Source organism: Podarcis muralis, chromosome 11 (assembly GCF_964188315.1).
Source record: "Podarcis muralis chromosome 11, rPodMur119.hap1.1, whole genome shotgun sequence".
Lineage (NCBI taxonomy): Eukaryota > Metazoa > Chordata > Lepidosauria > Squamata > Lacertidae > Podarcis > Podarcis muralis.
The window spans coordinates 29,858,769-29,876,491 of NC_135665.1; the positions used below are offsets into that span (position 1 = coordinate 29,858,769).

The 17,723-nt window shown below is 44.0% G+C and overlaps 1 protein-coding gene across 1 annotated transcript in view; it reads left to right on the forward strand.

The window, feature by feature from the left end:
* The first annotated feature begins 1,568 nt into the window (after nucleotides 1-1,568).
* PCSK1 (proprotein convertase subtilisin/kexin type 1) overlaps nucleotides 1,569-17,723 on the forward strand; it is a 35,854-nt gene continuing 19,699 nt past the window's right edge. The window contains exons 1-6 of the mRNA XM_028749097.2: nucleotides 1,569-2,053; nucleotides 7,976-8,080; nucleotides 12,080-12,175; nucleotides 13,514-13,660; nucleotides 14,322-14,398; nucleotides 15,871-15,959. Of these exons, the coding sequence (XP_028604930.2) occupies nucleotides 1,871-2,053; nucleotides 7,976-8,080; nucleotides 12,080-12,175; nucleotides 13,514-13,660; nucleotides 14,322-14,398; nucleotides 15,871-15,959 (697 nt within the window). The 5' untranslated portion in view covers nucleotides 1,569-1,870. The remainder of the gene's footprint in view (nucleotides 2,054-7,975; nucleotides 8,081-12,079; nucleotides 12,176-13,513; nucleotides 13,661-14,321; nucleotides 14,399-15,870; nucleotides 15,960-17,723) is intronic.

Below are 17,723 nucleotides of genomic sequence, written 5' to 3' on the forward strand. Positions count from 1 at the left end.
CCTGTTTGTGGGCTTCCCACAGACATCTGGTTGGCCATTCTAGGATCAGGATGCTAGACTAGATGGGCAAGTGGGCTTGATCCAGCAAGACTCTTCTTATATTCTTAAAGGGATTATAAGGTCCATATGACACATAGGAAAGGCATATGCTATGGGGAATTGGAAACATTAAAATCATCATCCTGACTTGCAAGCTCTAAGCTCTTAAGAGGCATATGTTGGCATTGACTCATGCTAGAGTTTGGTTGGAGAAACAGGTAGGGAACATGGGAGGGGTCGCTAGAAATGGCTTGATAATGCCGTGACAATAATGTTGTTGAAGCCAAGAGAATCCCAGGAGTCTAAGGCTTATCTGGTAAGAAGAGCAGCATGGATAATGCCATTTTGGACTTGGAATTAAAGACTGTCAGTATATAAGGTTCTTAATGGCTTTGTGATTTTTTTTCTTCCTGTTTCAAACAGCAGGGTATCAGTTTCTAAATAAAGTTTAGTACACTGTACACTGGAGAGGAATGGCAGCTTTCCTGCCTGGAAAAAACCTCTGTAATTCAAAATATGTGCCATATTGGGGTAGCAATGGTGGAGAATCTGCATATGTGGACAGATGCTAGTTTGTTCTACCACATTCTCTTCCTTCTTCCCACTGCATGCAATGTGCCTGGATGTATAACCTCCATTCTCACTTTGTGGAGAACGCCTTTCACCCTGTATAGAACTGGAAACCCCCTTCCCTGACAAATCTTGCAGTTTCGAAATGCTGGGCTTGTGATTTTGTGCATTTTGTACATTGCCTCTAGGCTTTGGCGTAGGTGAGGCATGAAACCCTAATAAATCATCTTCCCAACAGGAGATGTGAAGTTGCCCCAAAAGACCTGCATGTGGGGTCACAATAACTGTTCTTAGGTTGACAGGGCAGACCCCTCCTCCCAACTTTAGATAGGGAAATGATCCCCAACTGCACACACACACACACACACACACACACACGTTCCTCTTTGAAATCTGTTTACAAGCAAGCAGCCCATCAGCCAAAACCTCTCTCCCACCTAACCCCCAAGATCTTTATCGATTCTTTTGGCAGTGTGAACCACAGAGCTTCCGAAAGACAGTGACCGGAGGCACCGCATCAGGAAAGCAACAGGAACAATGTGTTGATCGAAATGCCCATCCGTTTGCGGGCAACCTTCATGTTACAGAAAGAGCTTTGCTTATCTGTAGGGAAGCCGGCGGTGGGTTGTCAACGCATTCAGAGAGGCGAAAGAGACGGACAGTGAGACGGATTGCCGGAGCCTTCGTACCATGGACAGCTCCTGGTACAGAGACGCTGGAGAATTTCCCCTTCCTCTTGCGTGTGTGTGTTAATAATAATAATAATAATAATAATAATAATAATAATAATAATAATAATAATAATAATAATAAATAAATAAAAATCCTGCAGTCCACCCCCTATATTAGCAAACGCCTCCAGCTCCTCCTCTCCCTTGGGAACAACCATCTCGATCCGAGCCCGGGAGATCTGACGTCAGGGATCGCTTTCGTCGTTTTGACGTGTCAAGCCCTCATTTCCATTCTGGCTGTGGCGGGTTGGAGTCCTGCTCAAGCATGAGCCGGGCAGAAACGGGCGACCTGTGATCGCAGCCAGGCACTTTCTTAAGAACAGCCAGCTCCTTCTCCACCCCCCCCCCCGCCCCGCACCAGCCTTTCTCCTGATCGCATAGCAACCAGAGTGGGGAAGGAGTTTTCCACTCTTCCTCCTTTTTTTGAACCACGAATCCGGACTTCTCCAGCTGCCTGTGACTCGATTCCTTGATCGATTCTCCTCGTTCTCTCCAAAGCGCCCGGTCCTCCTTCTTCCTCGCCGGCTGCCATGGAGAGGCGAGGCTGGGCAGGGCGCAGCGCGGCCGTGGCTTTGCTGGCTGCCTGGAGCGCAGCCGTCCTGCTGGCCCGGGCGGAGAGGCAGTTCGTCAACGAGTGGGCAGCCGAGATCCCGGGAGGTCCGGCAGCAGCCCAGGCCATCGCCGACGAGCTGCAGTATGAATTTCTGGGGCAGGTAAGGCTCCCCGCTTCCCTCCCCAGTCCACCCCTCTCCCACCCCATTGCGCAAAGCAGGCAAGTTTGTTTCTCCCGCTTTCCCAAATAGGAACCGGGCGGCGCGCGTAATTGACAAGCGATGCCATTGAATAGCAGCTGGAGATAGTGGCTGTGCGCTAATGGCTCTGTTGCTGAGACAGAGCTACGCACGTCACGTGCTCCTTTCTAGACACTGATTCCCTTAAGCAAAGACTTTTCATGCCATTATTATTATTATTATTATTAGGGAGTGGTAGGTGGGTTTCCTAGCTCAGGACGGCGAGTTCTCCCTCCATATGGCAAACACAGTCTCCGGGGAAAGTCCTCAGAGTTCCCAAGCTTTCTCTCCTGCCACAGGATTCTTTGCTTTTCTATGCACACCACTGCATAATAATAATAATAATAATAATAATAATAATAATAATAATAATAATAATAATAATAAACAGAGTTGAGGAAATGACTTTAGGGATAGCACACTCCCTTGAGTTCTGCGGGAGGTGGCTTTCTCAGGGACAATGCCAAACGGAGCGGAATCGGCAGCAGGCGCTGGGAATTACAACTCGGGGGAGACGAGGTATGCTTCCTTCTCGGAAGCCCCCGCAAGGAGACCTTCCTTGCTTTGCATTAACCCCTACAACTCCCCAAGGCGAAGGTGGAATGCCTTTAGCTGGGGTTCCAGCCTCAGGATCGGTTTCAGTTGCCAGGATTATACGAAGCAACAATCGAGAGAATTGATAATTCCCCGGGGATGGGTGAAGCAGTATGCAGAAGGAGAATGCGTGTGCAGAGTACTTCCCCCATCCTTCTGAGTAACCACAGACATCTGGGTTTATGCAGGAGGAAGCCGTCATTCCGTGGACCGAGCTTTCAGACAAAGAATGAGCTCTATCTTCCTTCCTTCCTTCCCTCCTCCTTTGATAAAGTTCTACCAGCCCAGAGCAATGAATCCACTTGCCGTTTCTCTCCCCAAACCCTCTGCTCTTAGGGAGATTTTTGTGCCTCCGTGGTTTGGTGAAGGTGCCATGTGGATTGAGCAACAGCAATCCTACACTGTATCCTAAAAGTTAATAGCGCCAGGTGTTTTCCACAATCTCCTCTCCCTTCCCTTCCCTCCAGCCCACCTCCTCCCCCCGTTTGTCATGCCATGACGTCACTGTTGTCAGGGATGAGTAACTTCATTTACGTAATAGCAACCTTGCCCCGTTATCTAATTGTAGAGTTTCCTACCTGTATCCTGTACCCCAGCAGTTGACTCCAGTAGTGCAGAAACCAAACCCCTCTGATCTGGTTTCTAAAGAGACAGCCTGATATGTCTGTGTGTTAGTCCAGTGATGCAGAGCACGGAGAGGGTGGAGATCAAAGTCTAACATCTGCTTTCTCTTTTATGATCCTCACTTACCTCTTATGCTTGAAAAAAGCTCCGTTGTCACTGCTGGAAGCAAATTTAACTCCCCGCGCCCCCATAAAGGTAGTGCTGACGAACTGCTGTGCTGGCAAATAGAAGTGCATAGGATCTGATTCACTGCTGTATCCTGTGTCCTTGTGTCAGCGACACAAGCCTACCCCAGCCTGTTTGTTACACAGCAGTGGGTGTTGACAATATTGCATTGGCAACGACTCAGACCACCCAATGAAGCAGAACAGAGGCACCCAGGAATACAGCGTAATGTCGAGATGAGCAATGAGGGGCAATGCAGCCCAGGCAGTGCTGTAGCTGGGGGGGCTAGCCAGGTTTTTTTGCCCCTGGTGAAACTTCCAGAGGAGCGTCATTGAGGCTCCCAGCCTGCCTGTGTGTGTGTGTGTGTGTAATACACAAATGTGTGTGGGGGGGTGCCAAACTGGGTCTTTGATCTGGGTTAAATCAAGCCTAGTTTTGCCCCTGAGTCCAGGTCCAGGGACCATGCGACGAGCTTTTGCACCCTAACCGAGTCAGCTACTTTGGCACAATCTAGGGCAGTGAGCTGTTGCAAAGAGATTGCAACTGATAGGGAGCGTGGCAGAGTTAAATGCCCCCCTTGTTTTGCAGAGGGTTCTCTCTACCTGAGAATAAGCCACTGTGAATTTTTGTAGATATGCACATCTCATGGCCAGGTTTCCTATATACAAGATCAACTGATTCATAGGCACTTCGATACTCCCCTCCTGTCAGAACTTAATTTGAGTCAGCAAGTGTCTCTGATTCCATAGTCATAGCTCATCCCTGGAGCTTGTCAAGTATTAATAAAGAAAAGTCTGCCTTTCTTTTGCCACGTATATATCTTGATTTGGAAGGCAGGCTTTCTAGCTCGGAGGGTGTTGCTCCAAGCCTGTCGAGAACCGCTTTGGCACCTCTCGTTTTAGAAATTTTGATTTGTTTATTTTAAATATTTCCGCCTTGCTGAATTTCCCGAAGATCTAAACACGGATAATACATGGGAGTTGCTGTTTGTAGTGCATTTGGAATTCAAGTAGTGGCGGACATTTGCAAGCACTCTAATGAAGATGTGTAGCACTTAGATTGCTGCTGCATTAAATGGGAGGCAGTAATGTTGCTCTGAGATGAAGCTAACGGGGTTACATGTTATATGGCCCAGGTCCTAGTGCTGTAAATGTGATGCTGGCTGCCATCAGCAGTAAACCACTTCCACATGGTAGGAGCTCCACGACACAGCCCCAACACTTATAACTGGCTCTGGCAAATGTTTGCCAGATCCACTGGGGGCAGTGGCCCTGGCATGGCTATTTACTAACCGCTGGCAGGCTTATATGTGGGAGCTGAGTAGAACATTACAGTGGCTACCTGGAGCCCCAGAAGTGATTTCAGTGGCAACCAACCTGTGTTCATACTGCCTGAATCAGGCAACAGTTGTAGCTCTAGGAGTTCACATTTCCTGTCCCAATTAAAAACCCGGTAAGAATTGTTGCTGAGCAGAACTGAAACCAGGCTCATTTAGTGCTTAACAGAAGGCAGAATCACTCAAGCTCTTATCTCTGTTTTAACACTTCCTGTATTATGCCACTAGCTGGGTAGTTTCTAGGCATGCATTGATCACCTCTCCTCCATCTAGATTTCCACATGATTCCTAACATTTGCTCATAATTGCAATTAAATGGCTGGAGTCTATGACCTGCTACTGTTGCAGCCAATGTGCCAGGAATTTTAAAACAGAACCACGCATGCCAGGCCATTACAACCCAACAAATAGGAGTTATGTTTCTGGTGCCACCTTAGCAAAGGGAATTAGATCTCCATCCATGCTGAAAATGAAGCCCACTCCCTGTCCTGACTGCTGAACAACCATATTTGAATAAGCTCCAAGATTTAGTCCTGCTTTTCTGGCCAAGTAAATGTCCTCTCAAAATTCTGCATACCATGTAACATGAGTTCCAACTGCCAGAACACAAAGTAGGAAAAATGAGGATTCTAAGCAAGCCAGAATTTGTACGGCTGCTGCACAAGATCACTGTGGCATTGCAGAAGCAGGCTATCTCAGCAGAGCAATGCAAACAAAACTACCGTAGACATTTCTACCAATTATCATTTCGGCGATGATCACTTGGTAATGAGAAGTGGAGGGCACTGAACATGTTGCATTCAGGCTGACAGCGATTCCATATATCATTCGCTCTAATATCCCAGAGATGAGCAAGACGACTTTATACTGGGGGAAATCAATGTTACGGAGAAAGAATGGGAAATGATGAAATGAGCTGTGGGGAATCCAAGAAGTGCTGTCTAATGAAATCCAGAGCAAGGCCATTGGATAAGAGAAAAGCGAGGAAGAGAGAGTGGAATACATCATGAGGTGGCTGTGCTCTGCCTCCACAGTTGGAGTCAGCAATGCTTCTGAGTACCAGCTGCTGCGAAAGGGACGCAGGTGGCGCTGTGGTCTAAACCACTGAGCCTAGGGATTGCCGATCGGAAGGTTGGCAGTTCGAATCCCCACAACAGGGTGAGCTCCCATTGCTCGGTCCCTGCTCCTGCCAGCCTAGCAGCTTAGCAGCCAGCCTAGCAGCCAGCCTAGCACGTCAAAGAGCAAGTAGATAAATAGGTACCACTCCGGCGGGAAGGTAAACGGCGTTTCCGTGTGCTACTCTGGTTCGCCAGAAGCGGCTTAGTCATGCTGGCCACATGACCAGGAAGCAGTACGCCAACTCCCTCGGCTAGTAAAGCAAGATGAGCGCCGCAACCCCAGAGTCGTCCGTGACTGGACCTAACGGTCAGGGGTCCCTTTACCTTTATCAGCTGCTGCAAACCACAGAAGGGGAGGGTGTTCTTTTACTCATGTCCTGCTTCTGGGTTTCCCACAGGCATCTAGGAGCCATGGTGGGACAGGATGCTGGGCTAGAGGGGCCTGCTTCCTGTTTTATGTGTTTTTATTTTATATATATAATTTTTATATTTTTTTCTCATTTACATTTCAAAATATTCATTTGTCCATGGAGTTTTCTTGGCAGGGATACTGGAGTGGCTTGCCAGTTCCTCCTCCAGGTGGATCACATTTGGTCAAAACTCTCCACTATGACCTGTCCATCTTGGGTGCCCTGCTTGGCATAGTTCATAGCTTCTCTGAGTTATGCAGGCCCCTTCGCCACGGCAAGGCAGTGATCCATGAAGGGGAAAATATTCATTTAGACAACTTTAAATCAATGACTTCCCTTCTTCTCTTTCCGTGGTTCATTTTGCATACCATAAGGTAAAGGGGGACCCCTGACCATTAGGTCCAGTCATCTTGCTTTATTGGCCGAGGGAGCTAGCGTACAGTTTCCGGGTCATGCGGCCAGCATGACTAAGCTGCTTCTGGCAAACCAGAGCAGCGCACGTAAACGCCGGAGCGGTACCTATTTATCTACTTGCACTTTGACATGCTTTCAAACTGCTAGGTTGGCAGGAGCAGGGACCGAGCAACGGGAGCTCACCCCGTCGTGGGGATTCAAACCGCCCACCTTCTGATCGGCAAGTCCTAGGCTCTGTGGTTTAACCCACAGCGCCACCCACGTCCCTTGCTTGCATACCATACACCCCTGCATATTTTGCATGAACTAAACCATTCAGTAATAAATTGCTACATCCACCAAAACTTATTTACACTGCTGAATTTATCTTAATGCTACCAGCGGTTTTAAATGAACACAATTTTCACCCACATATTCAGTAAACATTTTCCAGTCTTCTTTAAACGTATGTTCTTCTTGTTCTCTTATTCTATATGTTAAATCTGCAAGCTGTGCGTATTCCATCAGCTAAGTTGCCATTCTTCTTTGGTTAGGAACTCGCTTGTTTTCCATTTTGGGGCTAGCAAAACACGGGCCACAGTAGTAGCATATATAAATAAGCTTTTTTGACACCTGGGACTCCTTTGTGTTTGAATCCTTTCAGTTCCATATCTATCATCTATCATCTATCTATCTGGAACTGAAAGAATTCAAACAGGGTCTGATGAGGAAAAGCCTGGGCAAATGAAAGTAGGCAAATGAATTTACATGTCCTCAGCCTTTGTTTGGGTTGAGGATAAGGATGGAGAAGTCCTATGCTCTAAACAAAAAGCACCTAACAGTTAATCATCTGTACACATAGATGGGTAGTAGAGTTGGAACCTATTTGTTCCTTTTAATTCTAAGAAAAATCCTGTCCCCTGTGCATATTTTCAACACATTGCTCTATTCAAGACACATCGCTATTAGTTTAGAAACAGTGTATGTTGACAATTATTCACGTGTTTAATTGCTTGGAAAATATTGGTGGAGACACAGTTCTTTTCTCACAGTCTTTGCACTTCTGCTTTTGAATAAATATTTTATCCAGCAAAATTTAATGTTCTTATATTCGAAGCATTTCTGGGAAATTCCAATTATCCATTGCTATTGACTGTTTGCTCCCTGTGGGAAAATATCTCAGAAATCATCCTGTGTATTGCAGATTGGATCACTTGAAAATCATTATCTATTTAGACATAAGAGCCATCCTAGAAGGTTGCGAAGGAGTGCTACTCACATCACAAAAAGACTCCTGGATGATCAACGCGTAAGTATTGCATTTGCAGTTTCCCGGAGACTGCAATACTGAATACACTTACAAGGGAATAAGCCCCCATGAACGCAGATGGGCTTACTTCTGAGCAAACATACATAGGATTGCAGTCTACTCTGGCCTTTAATTTATTTATTAAATTCATATCTCCCCTTTCCTCAAGGAGATTAAGGGATTGCCCATGGTTCTCTTCAACCATTTTTATCCCTACAACAATCTTGTGAGGTAGGTTAGGCTGAGAAACACTGTCTGGCTCAAAGTTACATGGGGAGGTCCACAGCTGTCAGAGTTTGCTCTGTTGGTGTCAAATGGTCACCCACCCTCTGTTTAAGGTACAGAAGCTGACTGGACCAGCAGTTGAATCTTAGGCCCCAAGTTTACCATGATACCACTTTAAACAGTCATGCTTTCTCCCAAAGAACCTCAGAAATTGTAGCTTGTTATGTGTCCTGAGAGTTGTTAGGAGACCTCTATTCCACTCAGATAGCTTCAATTCCCAGAGTTACCTGGGAAGAGTGATTGCTTGTTGAACTACTCTAGAAACAGCAGCTCTGTGGTGGGAATATAAGTCTAACAAATCACAGAACTCTTAAAAAACTACAGTTCCTAGGATTCTATGGAGAAAACCATGAGTGTTTAAAGTGACATGAAACTCCATGTTGCAGATGGGGCCTTATTTCAGCTCTGGCAATGGGATGTTATCCTCCACAGCACTTGAGGGCAGCAGGCTTGCTTAGCAGATGCCCAATAGGCTGTGTGGCACATACACCTCTGATTTACGACAAGTGGAAGTGACCAGGTGGATCAGGGGAGCTGCTTCCTCCTGGTATCTGCTGCCTAATGGTAGGGCCAGCCCTGAATGTAGGAGAGTGAAACAGACTGCTGAAATTTATGGCAAGTGGATAATGTTTGCATAATAGGGCTATTGTTGCCTCATGGTGTCAATGTCAAGATTTGCCCTACAAAAGGGTGAAAAATATAATCGTCAGAAATTTTGGGGTTCATTGAGGAACTAGCCCAAGGGGAGTCTGTGGAAATTGGCAAAGCTCAACAACTTGCTGAAAAAGAACAACTTTTGTGATTTTTTAAATACTGTATGGCAACCTTACTTAAAATGCAACAGATTCCTTGCTTTTTAAAGAAAACAAAAGGTGAAGGAAGAGGGAAGTTGTGATGACAGTGCAAATTCTAAGAAGCAAAGTGTTAGCAAATGAGAAGGTCCATATCTTGATGTAGAATCTTGGCCAGCAGTTTGACAATTGGCTACTGGAATTATGCACTTAGGAAACAAGACAAGAAGCAGATGTGTGTCAGATAACAGAGGGCAACATAGACCAGCTGATTGTTGATATCTTAGTTCTTGGTATAGCCACTAGGAAATCAATTAGGTGTATGTTATTTTGTTCACACCACAGCAGCTTCTCCGTTGTGTCTCTCCACACTAGGGGTGTAACCTGCAACAGCCTACAAAGTGGAGAGTGTTCACACCACACCAGATGTCTTGGTGACATCGTCATCAGACATTATGGCAATTGCTCATATCCTTTGGGCATTCTCAGCAACTCTTTCCCCCTTCCCAGTTCAATTCAGAACTGGATTCAGCCAACTGAGTTCTCTCATGTTGGGGCGAGGGGGAGAAGCTTTGTGTATTCTGGACTCTATCCTGTGCCCACTTTGAGCCCAACTGTGCTCCCAATTACATCACCAGCAGCCCAGCGGGGTCTGAATCCCCTCCTTGCATTGTGAGACACAAACCTAATTGCCTGACTAATGCAGAAGTCTGCTGTTTCTGTTTGCTGAGTCAGTGGCAGAGACAGAGTGAGATCTCTGCCTCCTCTCTCCCCACTTTCTCTCCTCCCCACTCCTTCCTCTTTGGTTCTTGAAATACGGCTATGGCAAATTGCAGGCCCTTGGAATGCCGGGAAATGCAGGTTTTGTGACATCCCTGTGCTAGCATTTCAAATACGAAGGTGAAAGGAAACAAAAGGTAGTAAGACTTTCCTTGCTTCCATCACTGCAGCCACAGCCAGATATATAGGTAGGTAGAGAAGTTCTTTTCCAGCTTGGATTGTAACCTGAGCCGCCAAAGAACTATGGGGCTGAGGTAGTTGGTTCAGTTCAGTATATTCTAGTGTGCTTTACAAGCATGGCAGATTTGCCTTCCAAACTGGATCATTGCAAAGTTCAGTGGCATCAATGTTTTCCACGTGAAATTTGGTGCTACACATGAAATAATCAGCAAGGAGATCCACTTTGCATAATGGGAATGGGTGTCAGTTAAGTAACCCGCCCTCTGCCCCTTCAAACTACTATCTGTCGAAATTGAGCACTTATCAGAATGTGGTCCTCCAGGCTTTGTATATGCAAAGGCTTGGTTGCAGAATTTGTTTTCAATATTAGAGGTCAACTCTGACATGTGTGCAGTGCAATATTAATTACATTTGCACTAGCAGCAGCTGCTGAAGAAGGCCAGCTTCCTGGCTCTTGCTACAACCTTTTGCAAACAGGGTTATGCCTAATCTGCAAAGATATATTATAACATGAAATGGAGCATGGCTGTCTTGCGATTTAATGCAAATACCCTTTGCTGGGATAGTTCAGTTGGTAGAGCAGGCTTGAATTACCTTTTAGAAAGAAAATACAGTATGTAGAGTTAGAATCATTTAATATAATTTCCTAAAGTAAGAAATCACCAAATGCCAAGACTAAACAACAACAACCCAGCAACCTAAAAAATAATAATAATTAAACCTATCTTCCAGTAAATAGGATGCTCTTAATGCTTCCATAGAGAACAGACATGCTAAATTAAATAAGGTGTAGTCCTCTTATTGCTCTTACTCTATTATATATAATTATTAGATGTGATCTAATAGTAACAGTTTTCTTAATATGGAGATTTGCAATGAGATGTAGTTACAGGGCCAGGTGGAAGAGCATATGGACTGTGAATAAACAACTCTGAAACTGGTATAACAAGAGAGTATATCTCCCACATTCACTGCTATAATTGTTTTCTAGTTCACACAGCTACGGTAAATGTTAAACTGTAGCTCATGGATAAAGTTTTTTTATATATACATATGAGTGAGTCTTGTTGCTTAAAAAAAGGAGAGAGATAATTTTCTGTTACTGATGTGCCAAAAACCTGTATGCCTGTTTCTCAAAAAAAAAAAAAAAAAAAGCTTTCTTCCCCTGTGAAAGAGGATTCTGTTTTTCTACTTCACTTTTCGAGTGCTTTAGAATTTCAGCAGCTGTTTTATCATTGCAAGGTTGATCTGGGTGCTTTTCTTTCCATTAAATATTTCTCCAGTTCTCAGCAGCCTCCCCAGTGGCTTGCACTTCCAGGTCTGGAAAAGTCCCTTGGGCATCATCCCTGGATTTTATTTTTTTATTTTTATTTTTTTTATAAATTTTTTATTAAGTTTTCACAATAAACAGACTTACATAAACAAAAAAAGACAAAATCACAAACAACAATACAATACAATACAATACCACACAATACAATACAAAAATACAAAACATAACAAACAAACAAAAAATTCCCTCTTTCTTAATTTCTCATTTTCGAATAGCTTATTTTCCCGACTTCCTCACGCCCCCCGTTCTTGTATCCCTTTTTAAAAATCAGTTCAGCAAATTCATAACCTGTTAATTTATCTATTTGTTGGTCCAATCTTACATTTTACTTTGTTGCTAAAGCCTATCCCTGGATTTTAATTAAAGTGTGGGAAGCTGGAGAGGCTGTGGAGATCAGTGTGCTTGTTGATGTTGTTTTTAAGGGAAGTTCTTCCTTTTACCTTAAAAAAAATATATCCACACTGATTTCTCTATAATTAAAAAAGACATAAATGTTGTGAGTCTGAAATGTGCCTCTGAGATTCTTAGAAAGGGGGTGGGATAGAAATGAAATAAAATTACTTTGGTGTAACAACAACAACAACAACTCCAGGTTCTTTATAGATGTTTCTATTGGCAAATATATTCCAGGTGTCTTGGGCAGAACAACAGTATGAAAAGAAGAGAAGTAAGCGTTCAGCAGAAAATCTTTTCAATGACCCCATGTGGAATCAACAATGGTATCTGGTAAGAGCTTGCATTTATATGTAGACTCTACATGTCTTAAGAGAAGTCAAAAGTCATCTATGAGCTGCAGGGCAACCATTTAGGCTGCAATCCTAAACACCCTTCGTAGGGAGCAAGTGCCATTGCACTGAACCGAGTGGGACTTACTTTTGAGTAATGATCCATAGGATTGCACTGTATGAGACATGCAAGGTTTCTACTGTCAGCTTCAAAATTATAAAATTAAAAGCATAGTGCACAAGAACTTTTGCAAAATGTTTTCATCTTTTGAGATGGATTTTTCTTTTCTCTAATAAGTCTCTTATTGCTTATGTCACTGGCCACTGGCTACCAAGTCCCCCCCCCACACACACATTCAGGTTCTGAAAATGGAAAATTCAACAGCTATCAAAGAACAGACTGGTGGTTTGGAATAATCTCTCGACTGCAATTGTTAGAATAAAATGCATTGAAGTTGCAATCAGAAGCAGACTAAGTGAGCAGGAAGGCACTTCCACTCACACATGGGGGGGGCACAATTTCTGCCAACTCCATCAGCAGCCCATTGTGCCACACCCCACACTCTGTGTTTGCTACTGTGACACAGAGAATGGGAAATCCCATCCCACAAGTGAGCATGGTTCCGACCTGTCAGGGAACTGCCATCAGCTCAGAGGTGAGAGGTGGAAGGGCAGCTGGGTTACAGGGAGCCTCCAAAGACCGTGAGAAGCAGCACTTCCTCTAGTGGGGAAGAGATGCAGGGCTCGGAGGATGCAAGAGAGAGCCAAGACACCTTGCCTGAGCAAAGCGAGGGGGAGGCAGGTCCCCCTTTACCGAAGACGTCCTTGCGCAGTAGGTTTATGTGCAGAGAGGGGAGGCGTCGGATGGGGGTCAAGAGACTACTCCGCTGGGGAAAGTTTAAGGACCGCCCACTCTCAGATTCTGCTAGTGACTGAGCAAGACATGGAATTGAGACGTTCTGCACTGTAAATGCTTTTGCACCAATAATAAAGCCTTTGAAAAGACCAGTGGGGATCTTGCCTGTTCGCTCTTGAGCAACCATGCCGGTAGGCATAACACAACCCAACAGACTTTACTTATGAGGAAAGAAGATCAGGCTACCAGGCTACGATTTACAGCACGCTTACTGGGAACCAAATCCCATTAAGTATGATATGACTTGTTTTTGCTTAAGATTGGGAAGTACATTGCAAGAATTATTGGGCATAATCCAAAGTTAAGCCCTGCTGATCTGACTGGAGAGCAGGAGAGCACATGCTTTGCAAGCAGAAGTTCCCAGGTTCAATCCCCACCTTCTCCAGGAATATATATAAATGTATTATCCTTTATTTTTCCTAGCAAGACACAAGAATGACTCCGTCTCTGCCAAAATTGGATCTCCATGTTATCCCTGTGTGGCAAAAGGGGATTACTGGGAAAGGTGTTGTCGTTACAGTGCTTGATGATGGCTTGGAGTGGAACCACACCGACATTTATATTAACTATGTGAGTTTTATACTTCAGCAATCAATCAGTTATTATTTACCAATGGAGAGGCTAGACTCTTGGGGCTTGGATGTGGAAAATGAGTTTTATCTCCCTGCTCAGCAATGAGGCTCACTGGGTGACCTTCAAGTCACTCTCTGTCTGCCTGAACTGCCTCACATAGGTATTGTGAGGGAAAAAATGGAATCCTTCAATAAAGGCTAGGAGATTACAAAGATGATGAATAAAGTTAAACAAATTAATACTGAACAATAGTTCAAGTGTCTCTTGCGAGCTCGTGTGTGTGTGTGTGTGTGTGTGTGTGTGTGTGTGTGTGTAAATATAAAAAAAAACTGTTAGGAAAAACCAACAGGAGTAGTCACTAAAATATAATATCAGTGGTATTTTTCTAGGAAAAGAGGTGCTGGAACTCACCATGAACACCTCCCTTGTTCTCTTAGAATGGCAATGGCATCTACCTGACAGGTGCCATAACTGAGTTCCGGCAAGTTCCAGCTGAAGAAAAGCCCTGTATATTATCCTGCTGCTGCAATTGCAAAATAAATAAATACCGTAAATGGGGGTGTTTTCAAAAAGTTAGAATTAATTTATCTCCACTGCCTCAGCAATTTCAGAAGTGTTCTTTATCCATCCTCTTCCTTTGTTTCATTTTTCAACTTAGGATCCTGAGGCAAGTTATGATTTCAATGACAATGATCACGATCCATTTCCTAGATATGACCCAACAAATGAAAACAAGTGAGTAATGACTTGCTGTTTCTCTCTTTAATATATGCTGCCGATAATCTCTGCAAAACAAATCTTGATAGTTGACCTTTGGTGAACTTTGACCACTTTCATAATATGTACGATGCCATTTAAATGAGCTAGCGCAGCGGTTGGAAACCATTTTTCTGCTGAGGACTGCATGATGGCTGTCAGCAGGGACTGAGCCAAAAGTGAGTGTGAGCAGATCCAAAAGTGGTTGGCTACACCCCTTGTTCTCCCTTTTTCTCCATATGAACCAACCCGGAACCTGCAATCATCATCCAAGGCCCTTGTTCGTATGCCTCCTCCGTGAGAGGTCTGGAAGGTGGCAACACAAGAATGGGCCTTTTCTGTGATGGCTCCCCACTTGTGGAATGCTCTCCCCAGGAAGGTTCACTTGGCACCTTCATTACGTATCTTTAGGCGCCAGGCAAAATCATTCCATTTGCCCCAGGCCTTTGGCTAATTAAACAATCTATAGCCTTTAAACTCTCGGGGGGGGGGGGGAGTTATAGTTTTTGTTTGTTGCTGGACTACAATACCCATAATCCCTGGCTATTGGCCCTGCTATCTGGGGCTGATGAGAAATGTAGTCTAACATCATCCAGTCGCGGGCCACAGGTTCCCCACCTCTGTTCTAGCCAATCAAATAGTACAATATGGTTTTTTGGCAGGCTGGGCCTTGAACGATGGTTTGAGAAGTCCAGGGCAAGGAGAATTGGCTCATTTCAAACATGGTTGTTCCAAGCCAATTAGAAGGCCAGTTTGTAGTGACACAATAAGGAACTTACACGATGGTTCACCAGCCTCTATCAGGCAAAAATGATATTTCATTTACTACATGGATGCTCTTATAACAGAAATAATATCACCGGAGTAGAAGGTTTTCAATGGATTAATGTTTCAAGCCTTTTGAAAATCCATCACTCGGCTTCTCTGCAGCAGTTATCGGCAATGGGAGACCATTATCCTCCAATTCAAATGGCATTATCTCTAAAATCTACCATTTCTGCATAACATCAGCTCTTTATTAATATGTAAATGGAATTCAGACTGGCAGCATTCAACAGCTCAACTGCATACAAAGCTGTACTACTAAATAAGGCAGCTTTTCATCTACGGAAGGTGAGCAATCATATAGAACACATCATAGAAAACATGTTACCATTTACCCTGGGACTAGCAACAAGGACAAGCCATACATATAAATTCTTGGTATCTTGTGTACTGGAAACAAGGCAGGCTTTGCTTTATAGTATTTCCATTTTTTTCACTTGAGAAACTAGGTTTGCCCTTGGAATTAATTCATTAAAATTGGCTTATCATTCAAATGAATGGCAATGACAGTACAGTATACTGCAATCTGATCCCTGTGATCCATTTGAATCTGATACATTCAAATGAATAATCATTCATAATGATAGTTGTAAATGATCGGTATGGACTTGTGGGTTTTGTTGCAGACATGGAACACGGTGTGCAGGAGAGATCGCCATGCAAGCCAACAACCTGAAATGTGGAGTAGGAGTTGCATACAATTCCAAAGTTGGGGGTAAGAATCCAACATAACAATTCAATTTAATAGAGTTTTCCACCCCTGATGTGCTCGAGGTCTGAGCAAAGGAATAGTAAATGGAGCAACTTGCATTGGCAAGAATGTATTATTAGAGGAAGTCTTCCATTTCTGTTATATGCAATGGTCAAGCAGAAGTGCTGGAAAGTATTGCTACAAAAGTTGCATGCTATAGAAGACTTGGGACATGGGTGGCGCTGTGGGTTAAACCACAGAGCCTAGGACTTGCCGATCAGAAGGTCGGCGGTTTGAATCCCCGCGACGGGGTGAGCTCCCATTGCTCGGTCCCTGCTCCTGCCAACCTAGTAGTTTGAAAGCACGTCAAAGTGCAAGTAGATAAATAGGTACCACTCCAGCGGGAAGGTAAACGGTGTTTACGTGCGCTGCTCTGGTTCGCCAGAAGCGGCTTAGTCATGCTGGCCACATGACCCGGAAGCTGTACGCTGGCTCCCTCGGCCAATAAAGTGAGATGAGCGCCACAACCCCAGAGTCGGCCACGACTGGACCTAATGGTCAGGGGTCCCTTTACTTTTACCTATAGAAGACTTATAACCTCTCCCCAGGGTCATTGCTCTATTTTATTTTAACAGAAAATAATATATTCACTTAACCCTCATGTTTTATGCCTGTGCACCTTTGGAGGAATTAGGCTGCTAATATGGGCTTCTTCCTATCTCCCTTTAAAATGGGCTAAAATTCAGTTGTGAGGCTATACAATGCACTTTCACAAATGTGGAATGGGCCATGTAAATGCTTCTCTGCATCAGCTCCTATACCAAAGAGGAAAGGTCACAGTTAGGACTCCCAGTACCAGGCGCAACTTGAAAGAAAAAGATCTCACCCCCCCCCCCCTCTAATGGAAAATAATAGGTTTTCTAATGAAAAATGCTTGTCTAATGATTCTGAAAGTGGCTTACTAATGGGGGAAATGGTGGAAATACTATTTTTAAAAAAACCCCGTTGTGGATGTTCAAAAGATAGGAAAAATAGTAGTCAGTCTAGTCATGTTAAATAAATATAAAAATGCAAAAAACAAACAAATCTAGGTATGTTTTCCAAAACTCCTAAGTGTCATTTGTTTATGTCTGAGTGAAAGAGTAATATGGAAATAGATAGGCGCTTGTTTACGTTTTGCTTTTTAAATCTGAGAATGACAGGCATGTGGTTCAAATGCCTTGTCAAGAGTAATGTAGCCTGCAAAGTGAAAGATTTATTTTTTTTCTACACAGCTTTTCTCACAGTGTCATCAATCAAATTTCCCAATTACCTTGGTGGTGTCCAGGTCATTTGCTTGTCTTATACTCAAATTGTATGCTAATGTTTGTACAGCCCCCTTTTTACCCACCCACCCGAATTTTAGAAATCTCGATTAACAGAGGATTCTGAAGCAGTACTAAAGGGGGCAGAAACATTGCTCTTTTTACACATATATATAAAAAATGAAAATGGGACAGCTGTAAGTGGAGCAGACAACTGTGCTGACTGCTGTCACATTTGAATTCCTCTGAGTTAACAGCCTTCTCCTCTCCTGCCTTGCAAGCTATCAATCATGCTACATTCCAGTCTGACTTCCTCAACCTGCTTCACACCTTTCTAACATCCTAAATGAAGCAACTGCCTCTCAAGACAGAACTGGCCCAGTCATCAGAATGTGAGGCTGCTGTGAGAAATGGTGTCCCTATTTTCAGTGAAGAAATGTTGGAGAGTATGGAATTGAATCTCCTGCGTCAAATAAAGTCCTGG